The sequence below is a fragment of the Apodemus sylvaticus genome, chromosome 4 (genome assembly GCF_947179515.1).
Source record: "Apodemus sylvaticus chromosome 4, mApoSyl1.1, whole genome shotgun sequence".
Lineage (NCBI taxonomy): Eukaryota > Metazoa > Chordata > Mammalia > Rodentia > Muridae > Apodemus > Apodemus sylvaticus.
Window position 1 is genome coordinate 156,330,614 of NC_067475.1, and position 12,060 is coordinate 156,342,673.

The 12,060-nt window shown below is 43.0% G+C and overlaps 1 protein-coding gene across 1 annotated transcript; it reads right to left on the bottom strand.

Annotated features, from left to right (window-relative positions):
• Positions 1-2,497: 2,497 nt before the first annotated feature.
• Positions 2,498-11,645, bottom strand: Ca3 (carbonic anhydrase 3). Its single transcript, XM_052180809.1, has 7 exons — positions 11,526-11,645; positions 10,662-10,859; positions 8,185-8,303; positions 6,794-6,886; positions 5,961-6,023; positions 5,029-5,184; positions 2,498-3,772 (listed from the first exon to the last, which is right to left on the bottom strand). The coding sequence occupies exons 1-7, from the start codon at positions 11,557-11,559 to the stop codon at positions 3,653-3,655; spliced, it is 783 nt and encodes a 260-aa protein (XP_052036769.1). The 5' UTR covers positions 11,560-11,645; the 3' UTR covers positions 2,498-3,652.
• Positions 11,646-12,060: the final 415 nt, after the last annotated feature.

The window sequence follows — 12,060 nt, forward strand, 5'->3', positions numbered from 1 at the left end:
CAGATTACAGTCCCCCATGGTCTCTTGTGCAGCAGATGCCGTGTGGTTTTTCCCATCCTTCTATGCACAAAATAGGACTTTACATGCTCGGTGTTTATCAGTCTCTCAGTTCAGTAAGTGTTTTCCAGTTAGCCTCCCCTCCCCTCTTTTCATCTCAGAGCCTTAAGAATAAGTAAAAATCCTTCATCTTTTTGGTCAATCATTATTAATAGATAATATTAAACCTGTAAGCAAAGGAAACATGGTGTCTGTTCAAAGAATTTTGAAAAACTCAGCAACTTAGACATCGACATGATTGCAGCACAGCATGGCTTTTAAGGGCCATTATTTTTTAACAGATTTTATCGCCATCTAGTGTTTAAAATGAAAATAACATAAACATGTTTACGGCTTACAAGTCTTCCAGAGATTCATTTATTAAAATTCATTAAATATGAACTAAAATCTGACATATAGAGTTCTTGTTTCTTCTTACTCATTTTATGATTTTTATGCTAAGTTATATACTATGCATGTCTAGAGTTCATGTTTATACTGAAGAATATCTAGAACTAATTTTCAGTAAATGCAGCTAATGTGTTATAGGACTACTAATGCAGCTAATTTTTTTAGGTCAATTTTGCTTGTGTCGGTTGTTATTTTTGTATTTTATGTACTTCCTTATGACTGGTTCATCTCAGTGACATTTGTTTAATGACATAAATGGCCCCAGTTAGATGCTGAGAACAGTAGTTGTCTACACATACACTGTCTATGAAGAATAGTTCTCATTCGTCTACAGAATGAATCACTTGTTTTAATTTTGAAATGTTTTACACTGGAGTCCCCAATTATATAATTTACAAATATAGGAGCTAAGATGTACTTGCACCCCTCAGCCTAGCACCTGCTGCCAGCCTCCAGGCAGGCTTTTAAGCAAGCCATTATCTGAACATTACGAAACACTTCATTTACATTGGCTTCTCCCCACTTTGAAATGCTAAGATACCTGCAATTATACCCTGAAGAATAAGGTTGGCAGGTTCCGGAGCCTTTTTAGATGGCAGCTCATAGCACACTGCTCTGCAAGCTGCGGAAGCCTGGAGTGCAATTGCTTGGGGCCCTGTAGCTCATCTGGAAAATGACGGCCCCTTAAATGCAGAAGCGCATGTCTGTTTTCAATACTCCAAAAGAAGTTTATTATAGCAGCAAACTTTAAGGATGGTGAGATGTTGAGGGGCAGGGTAAGATGGGTGACTGCAGTGTGCACTGACAGTGCGGGTGGACTGGGCACAGTGAAGTTTCTACCTAAAGTCAATGAAATGATTTTCCAAGAAGATGTAAAATAAACTCAGATGAATAAAAGCAGTATTAATATGCACAGTGCTGTGAGATTCCAGAGGCTACACCTTCCTCTGTTCATGACATCATCTGTTCACCTAAAACTTGGCAAGTAGCCACGTTCTTCTGGACACACTATTGGGTGCCAGTGGAGGAATGCCAATGGTGGAAATAGAGCCTATGTCCTCTTGGAGCTTAGGGTCCAGGGAGTCAGCCTCCTCCAGCCTTGTCCAGCCGGGTACTGAGCAGTACCCATTTCTAATCAATGTGAGAAGACCACGTGCCTCCCACCTGATAATGGGCACAGCCTTACAGAGCTCTGAACATTCCGAGCTAACTGCCCTGAGACAAACAGCTCGTGAATTACCACTAATGATCAGCGCTCCACACCTCCTAATTTCAAGGGATTTAATTAACACATCCTCTCCACACTGACCAACCTGGTTTTGCCTCACCCAAGTGGTAATCTATTAAATAACTTCAGCCTCACAGGACCTTGTCACGTGGTTTGACTTCCAGTGTCTCAGGGCTCTCCTGACCCAGGACTGTTGCCAGTGCCTATCGCTGCCCTTTTCCACAGTCGCTAACACATCAGCCATCCAGGAGCCGAAACACAGTCACCTTTTGACTGTACGGGCAGACTTTGTGTTTAGAAATATTAAGTGTATTAAAGTCAAATATAGGCATTTCTGCACTGTTGAGACATGTCACCTTGAAGTATAATTTTTTTAAATGGTGTAAAAGATGCTGTTATGTCCAAAAAGAGCACTAGCTTGCTGCACAGGCCTGAATCCCAGAGTCCTGGTCAACTTTGACACGATGCTTTGGGAGCAGTCGCAGGATGAGACGGACCAGCACCCACTGCCCAGGGTGGCAGCTTGGTCAGACGCCCCTGCTGATTGCCTTGGCCTTTCCTAAGGATGGGAGCATCTGAACTCAGAACTCGAGCCTCTCATTGCTACTTCAGTTACAAAGAAGAAACACACCACAACAACAACAAAAACAAAAATTAAAACAAACAAACATGGGACGCTTTCTCTCTGGCCTCCATTCATTTTGTCATTCATACTGCTTTTCTGTTTGCACATGCCACACACTACTATTACAAAAAAATAATAAGTCAGACTCAGAAAGATAAATACTGAATATCTCTTTTCATACATAAAGTTTAGCATTAAAATTGTATGTGTGTAGACTTACAGGGGTTCGTGAAACTAGAAAACTGGATCATGAAGGGAAGGAAGGGAGATCTTAAGGGAGAAGGACAATGGAATTGCTGTGACACTAAAGCAGAGGGGGACTCTCTGTGGGAAGCCGTCATTGTCACCGGGAGAGGGCAGCACTGGAGGGCTGAGTTATAGCTAAGCTTAATTACTAACACAGGAAACTGCCACAGTGAAGATTCTCACTTCCTGTGCTGCCTTCAAACAAATTACGCTACATTTTCCACTTAAGAAGAAGATAAACATTATTTTCATTTTCATCCTGTCTTTATTGTTTCTGTAATCAATACAAACTCTTGGCCTCAGTGGTGACATTCTCTCCTTCCTGTTCCAGGAACCAGTCATTCCGGCCTCCAACTTAAAAGACACGAGGGACGGTTTTTTGTTTTGTTTGTTTTGTTTTTGTTTTTTTTATTTTGTCTTGTTTTTAACAGGCATGCAAAGATTAAAGTAGTGAAATAAAAAATAAATGGCCCTACTTTGGGCAAAGAAAACCATCTTTATGAAGAAGAAATTTAAATGCTGGATCAAACATTTTAAGATACCTGGCCTTACGGGTGTGTTTTATAGGTAATTAAAACCAGGCAAACTTGGTAGTAGGCACATTTTTAACAAGTGATGGAGTATTGCTGATATTATTTGAGGTAAAAACACATTACAGATTCAGTTTTTGAAATGTACAATGATCTTAGCTTGTGCTTTCGCTTAAATGTGGTAAGGCCGGCATAGCCCTCCATATCCGCATACCCATGGACCCATCACTTCTGTAATATCAGTAACTCAGCCTCAGAACAGGAGTACTGAGATTCTGAGAAATTTAACATTCTCAGTAAGCCACTGTTCTCTGTCGCTATTTTTCCATCTATTTCTTCTTCACTGAATTCATACTAGGAATACTATTTATTTTAGAAAAGGTGGTTATTAAAAAGATTAGGTGTGAAATTCATGCTTCTGGGTTAGATCATGTCAAAAGGCACTGCGGTTTCATGTGACTCTTTCTCTTCTTCCTCTAGGTGTTGTAGGATAGCTTGGAGCAGGGAGCACCAGGAGGAGGCAAGCGGGCTCTTCAGGGGCAGAATTTCTTTCCTGAAGAGGGCAAGCCCAGAGCCTTACTTGAAGGAGGCCCTCACCACCCTGCCCTTGACCGGCTGAGGAGGGCGCCAGTTCCCCACCAGAGGCACCGGGGGCTCATTCTCTGCGCTGGCGAACAGGCTGCGCAGCTTGGCCATCTGCAAGGGGAAGCAGACTGTTAGAAACCACAGGCTTTCTAACTGGGCGAGACAAGCCACAAACCACGCTCCAGAGACAGGTCCTGAGTTTGCAAGCACCAGCTCATAACACAGACAGTTTCTTACATCCAGAATTCCCGGCTCTCAGAATAACACCTTCCCCACCGGGGTTCAGCATGAAGTATATGCACACGTTACACGGAAGGGGAGGAGGACTTATGATATGCCTGCAAGTAAGAAAAACGTCTATAAACCCCCCCCCCCACTGTGTAATCAAGTCAAGTATTTATGGAATTACATTTCAAAGGACTAGAAAGAAATTAAAATCGGGCTATACGTTAAACTGTGAACTATTTCTCTTTTTCTTAAAGGATCAGAAAAAATATTATGCCTTGGTAGTCGAGATGGTTCAGTGTGTAAAGGTGCTAAACCTGATGACCTGAGTGTGAGGCCCAGAACTCACAAGGTAGAGGGTGACAAGTTGTCTCTGAGCATCACAAGTACACTGTCACCTTAACATATATTATGCTTCAGTACTAAATTTTCTCTTAGCTTTCCCCCCTTAAAAAATGTCATTCTACTTTAAAAATCTTTATACCAATTAACATGACTGTTAGAGCTGAATCTTGACTCGTTTTTTAAGTGTTGGTTTATTCTTGGGTCCACCCAGAAGAAACACATAGGCTGATTTCTTAAACCATGTTCTCTACGTCACACCCAGTTAGCTTTCCTTGGTGTCTTGTAAATGTTGCCAGCACATTCTTTAGATAAGTGGAAGTAAGGGAGGAGTGAAAAGAGAAATTGGAGGCTCTTGGAGGTAGACAGCCTGGGCCTGGGATGAGGATTTTGCATTTGGTTGCCCTTGTGAAGAAGTAAGTTTTGTTTCTATGCCTTAAGTTCTTTTTTGGAAAAAACTAGAGAATTGCAACATCCCTCAAAAGGTGTCTTGCTAAGTAAGTCATTTCTGCACCTTTCTCCTCCTCAGGCCTGAATTTGCTACCCTATCTCCTAGCCAGTCTTCACTCACACTAATGGATATGTATGTGTTCAGGATCCCACCGGTTCTTATGGTATCGCGTCGTACAACTATCCCTTGGGAAGCTTCCTTGAACTGAGCTGGACAAGCTGCATGTATTTTTGCAGGTCAAACTGAGACCTCTTGAGGACCACGCCACCAATCTGGCTCTCAGCATCTATTTCAGCTTTTGCTGTCTGTCGTCCCCAGTTCACGCGCAGGGCTCTGCAGTTGGGCTCACCTGGTCTGAGCTCACAGTCATGGGCTCCTTCAGCAGCAGCCACACAATGCACTCCTCGCAGGGCGGCGTGGTGAAGGAGCCGTGGTAGGTCCAATAGTCCCGGCAAGCAGGGAACAGGCAGGATGGGTCGAAGTGTGTAAAAGGAGCCTCCTTGCCCTGGAAGACACCAAGCCGGCTGTCTAAGCTCGCCCGTGCACCAGGCGCCCCCTAGAGGCCTCATCTATTCATTCACGAGAACTGATTTCAACAACGAAAGGGAAAGCAGATATTTGAACAGGTTCAGGATCTTCACTAGTAAACGACAGATGAAAAGGAATCTGCTTGGTGTTCCAACTTTGTCTGTCACAGTCAGCGTAATATTTTATTCCTTGTTTACACGGTGGGTGGGGCTGAGAGTCTGCCCTTTCTCCCAAAGGAGTCTGAGCTGGAATGGAATTACTTCTTGGAAGTTTGATGTGAAGACTTTGACTTTAGTACATTCCATGCTTAGAATACTTACTTCTAGTATTACACCAAAAGCAGCTCCTTAGAATAACCTCAAAGACAACTAACATGTGTCTATTAGTTACAAGAGTTTACTATTACTATTTAAAACATGGGGAGCTACCAGGAACAGACAATACCAGGATTGTGCCTGGCCTGGAGAACCTCCGTGATCCTGTGCCCACCTTGGTAGGAGAGGGGAAAGGAGACCCTGGACCCTCTCACTTCCTTCCTAGGGAAGTCCTCATCTGAAAGGCTGACTGACAATTCAAATAACAGCTGTGACCCTGCTTTAAGGTCTCAGCATTAAACAAATTTACTTTACAATTTAAATTTGCAATTTGTATGCAAACGTAGGGTATCCATCAGACATGGACAGGCTCTACTGAAATTCAAAACAACAATTGATACTGTCTTTACTTTGCAGAGGGAAAATGATTCACCCTTACCTTAGTCTTAATTTTGTCCAGGGCATCAAGGAGAATCTGGAACTCGCCTTTCTCCCGGCCTATCTGTAAGAAAATGGCATCCAATGAGATATGTCCCCCTCCGCCATAATTGAAGATCATCTTAGTGACTGATTTGACCCATGTAATCAGTATTTACGCCTTCCATATTCTCATGTTAAGCCAAATATAAGTTTATTCAGCCTGAAAGATTGTAGAGCATATATTTTCTGATCTAAATTTGGATTTCAGTTCTCTGAAGCACAAAACCACAAAATTACATGTTGTCCCTTGACCCTCATCTCATTCTTTAAAGAGTAAAAGTCAGAGTAGACTTTGTGTCCAGAGCCAAACCCGCTCTTTCCTCTCACAGTCAGTGAATTCAGAACCTGGAACAAACTAGGTCATTTGGAATGAAAAAAAAACCCGGATTTTCACTGCAGGCTTAAAATTCAGATTGGGTTACCATGAAGTTCATGTGTTAATAACACTAAGTCCACTTTAAACCAAGGCTGGCTGAACAACACACACATTCCTTCTGCCACCCTAGCCTGAGATCCTGTGGGTGGTGGCCTCCTTAAGCCAAGGAGAGTCTAGCCAGGCACTTGGCATCACACAAGTTCCCAGCACTGGCTTTCTGGTTTCCAGTGTGATGGAAATAGAGCAGTGGAGAAGGAAAATGAACGCATGTCACGCTCTTGCCTTTGGAAGGAGCTTTGAGCCTCTGCCCTCAGACATGCCTCCAACATGAGGAAGGAGTGGAACTTGTGGGCCCCGAAGCATTAGTAAGGGGCTACATTCTGAGAAAGAAAAATTAGTATCAGTGTTTACTTCACCTTCAGGAAAATGCCAACCACAGCAATTCCATCTGGCTGCTTCAGAGCCTCCCCGAAGGTGTTGTACTTTGGATTCCAGTGAACCAGGTGAAGCTGTAACCGCCAAACACAGGTTGTGAGAGTAAATCCTTCAGTATGGAAATGTGCACTATTATCCACAAGAGACCCAAATGTGTGCAGTCTCAAGGTTGTTCCTGGACCTCTTAGTGGAAGCTGATGAAACTCTAAATATTAATAGCAATACTTTGGTGAAATTTCAATAGTTCAGATAAAAAAAAAAATGTGTGGAAGCTCCTGTTTCTGCTAAGACAGTGTTTGGCTTATCTTAATTTAGGATGTGAGCACAGTTTAAACAGTCAGGTTGCCCATATTGAGTTACTTATGATAGCAAGAGATATGCTGCTTAAATGTTATGTTCAAGTTCAAACAAATGTGTGATAATTCCAGACACAAGCGTTGCACTCAAAGCCTTTTCTACATTTGGAAAAAAAATAGCCTGAAATTTCTCCAGTGGTGGAGGAAAACTCTAGCAGAAAGACATCCCTAATAGTTTACTGCTCTCTACCCTAGCTCTCTAGATTGGCTGTAGAGGAATGGCTATATCCTCCTAAGCATGCCTTATCTCTTCTAATCTGGACGCCAACATGGCCAGGTCTGGTCAGAGTGTCTTTGAGTTTACTTAGCCAACGGCGTAGTAGCCAGTGATGCCCCACAAGATCAGATACAGTGTGCAGCCACAGCCGCATTTCTGTCTATCCCAGTGCTCATCTGCCTTGGAAAAGACCAAAGCAGAAAAGATGAAATTTTGTTCACTTCTCGTCAATGCTAAACAGGCTTGGCATCCTAATAAAAACAGAGGAGACCTGTCTTATTCCATTTGCAAATTATTGCCTTAAATGAGATGCATACGTGTAGGAGCATACTTCCTTAAGCAAGCAGAAAGTAAGAATTGTTTGTAATTGCTTGAAGCTGTTTTTGATTCATATATGTCATAAAAGTGGTATCTGAAGCTAGCGTATACAAAGACACCAGGGCCAGTCACTCCGCCTGTTATGTAACCCTATGTGTGTCCGTTGCCTATTTGTAACGTTGTACATAATGTTGTAGTGCAGCTCAAATGAGCTAACGCATATAGGAGTTTCACATGAATTTGCTTCCGTACTGTTCTGGTTCTATTCAAATCTATGGCCCATTTCTCAGTGTAATCTGGGGAATATTCACGGAGGATGTTAACCCACTTGTCTACTTAGGATACTTGGTGGCTTCACTTTATGTTAAAGCTACTATCTTCAGTGAGAGGCTTGAAGCAGAAAGGGCTGTGTCGTTGTTTCTAATCTTCCCATGTTGACTGTTCTTGCTGTCACTAGAGTGAATGGGGCAGTTCCTCCTACCTCTGCAGCATACTTCTGTCCATCCACTGTGTGCTCAGAGCCATGGTCATCAGAGGAGCCCCAGTGAAGATGAAATTGGCGAAGTCGGTAAGGTCCAGTGAGAGGACCACCCCTCAGCACTGTGAATAAAATAACACGGTGACTGGTGAGTTCAGCTCGCCTCTGCAGAGCCCTGTCTGAAGCAAGCACTCTTGAAACAAGTCTTGAAGCATGACTCCATGGGTAAAAGATGTCACCATCTGGGAACATGGAACCATTCCCACAGTGCTTGTGACTTGAAATCAGAATATATCAAAGTAAGAATTTTCTTTTCTCTCCTATTTTTGTTTTCTTGTCTCATCATTTTAACACTCTAGAAAAGAAATTAAAGCAGCAGAAGTGCTATAAAGGCCCTAGAACAGGTTAGCAGTGCAGGACTATTGCGGAGAACCATACATTTGACAGGATCTAGGTACCATTCTGAAGTCACACCCTCACAGTTGTGCCATCTCAGGCAAGACACTCAACTTCTCTGAACCGGTCTTTGAAACTCTGAGAAGGTGATAATAATTCCACACTTTGTGAGCCGCTGTGAGGATTAACTGAGATTTAAGCTCATCTCACAGTGGCCCTGTCAGGGATCATGGAGCAGTCAGAAATTCCTTTTTTAAGTCCCACTTTTAATTGTGTTTTTTCATAGATGGCGTGCGAGAACTCTCATGCACATCTGCTTTAGACTGTGTCTACTCAAGTCTGATGGGACAAGACTTCAGGAATCTCCTAGGAAGCTAGTCAAGGTGGACGGCTATATATGATCATTCTTGGGCAATAGTTTGGGCTTGTACAGACAGCACTTATCCTAATCTCCCATGTAATTTGGTCTCAATTCCTTCTGCCTAGAGAATAATTTAAAGGTTCAGATATCTTCCCAAGGATGGTGAAAACAGCACAGAAACTCTAAGATCAAGATGTAGCAAGGCAAATAGCCTTGTAATGGCAGCTATTTTAGAACGGCTTGCTTTCTCTCAGTGACACAGGAAACCCCACAGTGCAGACTCAAGCAACAATTTTAGGCTTGAACCAGCTTGATCATATGGAAGGGAAGTAGTTGCATTTTTTGTAGTTTCCTGTCCTGGGAATAGCTATAACTTGGGATATGAGTCTAATTTATTGACTAATTACTATTAATTTATTAGTAATTATTAGTTTAGTTTATCGTTAATTATTTATTATTTATTTGTTCATTTTCTAATTATTAAATCTCTAACATTCAACTATTTTACTTTAAAAAATGCTGTTTCATGTGTTTCTGCATGGTGAGTGATACTTTTATTTCATTTTTTTTCCTGTTATAGTTTGTTTTTTGGTTTTTTTTTTCTTCTAAATGACACTTGAGCTTTTAAGTCAAAGAAAAACTGGGGAAGAGTAACATGCAACACTTGCTCAAGAAGCAGTCAGCTTTCGCTCTCCTCCTTCCCTGGAAGGTGGGAGTAGTCTGTCACCCCATCATTATTTCTGATGGCATCACCAGCATGGCTATTCATGTTTATCAACAAAGGATATTTTAGCTTAGTGAGGCATGTGGATCTAGGAAACTGCGTTCTTAATTACTAAAGACTAATTCTCACTTAGACTTATTTGCAATGAACTAAAGCTCAACTTCTTTCTCTTTTCTTTTTTCTTTTCTTTCTTTCTTTTTTTTTTCCAGAGTTTCACTCTCTAGTCCCAGCTGGCTTGGAACTCACTAGCAACACCAGGTTCACCTCATAGTTCTGGGAATCCTCTTGCCTCTGCCTCTTGAGTATTGGGATTACAGGTATGAGCTACCAAACCTTTCTGAAATTTCAAATTAGTATTCAAATATTCAAAGTATTTCAAATTAGTCTTATTTTATTTCACAGATCAGTTACTAATGTAGGTTTAAAAAAAAAAAAAACTCCCAGGAAAGTTTCAGTTTCACACTAACATTGACCAAAGAAAAAGTGGTCATATATGTCTGAAACACTCACCACAAAGATTCTTTCGGTTCACACCAGTGAGATACTTACTGAAGCCTGGCCACTTTAACTCACACAGTGGCCCTGCCTTTTCATATTGATTAGCCTCCTTCTGGCCACCAGGAAAGAGAGGGTCCATTTTATTTCTTGCATCACGGGGGAACCTGTTCTCCACATCATCAAGAACCATAAAAGCTTGTCTTTCGGTGACCAGAAAGTCCACGTGGGCTTCCTGTCCTCCCCTCCCTGTCCATACTGTCTCTGAAGTGTTTTGCTAACTTTTAGCTTGGGTATATGGCCATTTTGCAGCAAAGTGAGGGTGTGACATTCCTCTTCGTTGTGTGAATATAGTTCTCCAGGACTAGAGCCAAGCCTAAAGTCATCTCCATTTCAGGGACGGGCTTCTCCCTCTTCCCACGATTCTGTTACTGTGACACAAATTGTGTCTTGCCATTAGATGCTGAAAACACCCCCATGACCCTTCCCAAGCACTATACTTACTGGACCTGTCATAAGTATCATCGAACACAACTCTGCAGGTCTTCCCATTGTTCAGGATGGTCTTACAAGAGCCAGGATCATAAGATGCAGACCAAGGCTGCAGAGAGGGGTCATGCTTGATGTCTTTAGTATGCAGTTCAATGGGTGACTGGTTATCCCCTTTGGCAATTGGATAAAGTTCATGCCAGTGCTCAGGACCTAGGAAGTAAATGAAAGGGAATTTATTCATTTAATAGTAGAGCCCACGGCCTCCATCTAGTGAACTATGCCAGCAAAGTATACAGAAGCCAAAGAGTGATTACAGAAAGGTCTCTGGTTCAGATTGAGCAACACAGCACTTTGATTTCAAACCTATTTAGAATCTTGCTTACCTATGTTCTAAGAGCACTCCAATCTCTGCATTCCCCGCCCCTCCCCCCACCCCGCTTGAAAACCAGGTAGACAGAAACGCTTATCTTTGAAATGAATCACAGATTGATCCCATATTTTTGAAGTACTTCGCAGCTTGAAAGGGACACTTTTTTTTTTCTTTTTCCCAAGACTGACTTGATCAAAGCAAAGATTGTTACAGGACCCCAAGCTCGAGGAGTCCAAGTGTTCACTGATCAGTCTCACAGAATAAATTCAACTGGACCTGACTTCGGGCTGAGTGACTTCTCAGACAACGCACGGACCTTACACTAGTTATAATGAGTGTGTCTCTGATCTTCAGGTTCCTCCGTGGAAAGGAAAACAGTGCGTCATGTTGAAAAGACCAGCAGCATGGGACACCAGAAAGCTCTCAGTATGTGCTAGTTCTTAATTATTTCCACCTGTACACCCGTGCAATGCAGGCACACTCTGTAGTGTCCTGGCCCCACTCACCATTGTGGCTGGCATAGCCCCACTCCTTGGCCATGGTCACCTTTCCTGTTTCTCGGCGCTGGACAGCTCCTTCTTTTTCTTGCTCCTGTTGTCCGACAAAGCCTCCAAGAGTCCTCACTTTTATATAGGTCTCCTGCAGTGTGCATGGCCTTATTAGGTCAGCGGGTGAGGCAGGGGGCTAAACTGGATTGGGGTGGTACTCGGAAGGCGGGGCGGGGGAAGCCAATGAATTACAAGAGCTGGACAGCTGTCCGGGTGAGAGGGTAACGGGAGGGGGCAGGGAGGAGGCACGGAGGGGGAGCAGGTGGGGGAGGGGCGGAAGGCTCCCTTCTTGGCTCTTGAAAGAGCCCTGGCTCCTTTCTCTGTTCCCTTTGCAGGCTACCAACCAGCTGAGCTTTCTAAGAGCTCCGGCTTTGGTAGTGCTGGTTCCCTCCAGTTTTCATGCACTTAGGGGCTCAGGCTGCAGTCCCTGGTGTTACTTAGCAACTAAAAGTTGCATCTGCGGCTCTGCTCTTGCAGCCTCTCTCAGAAGACT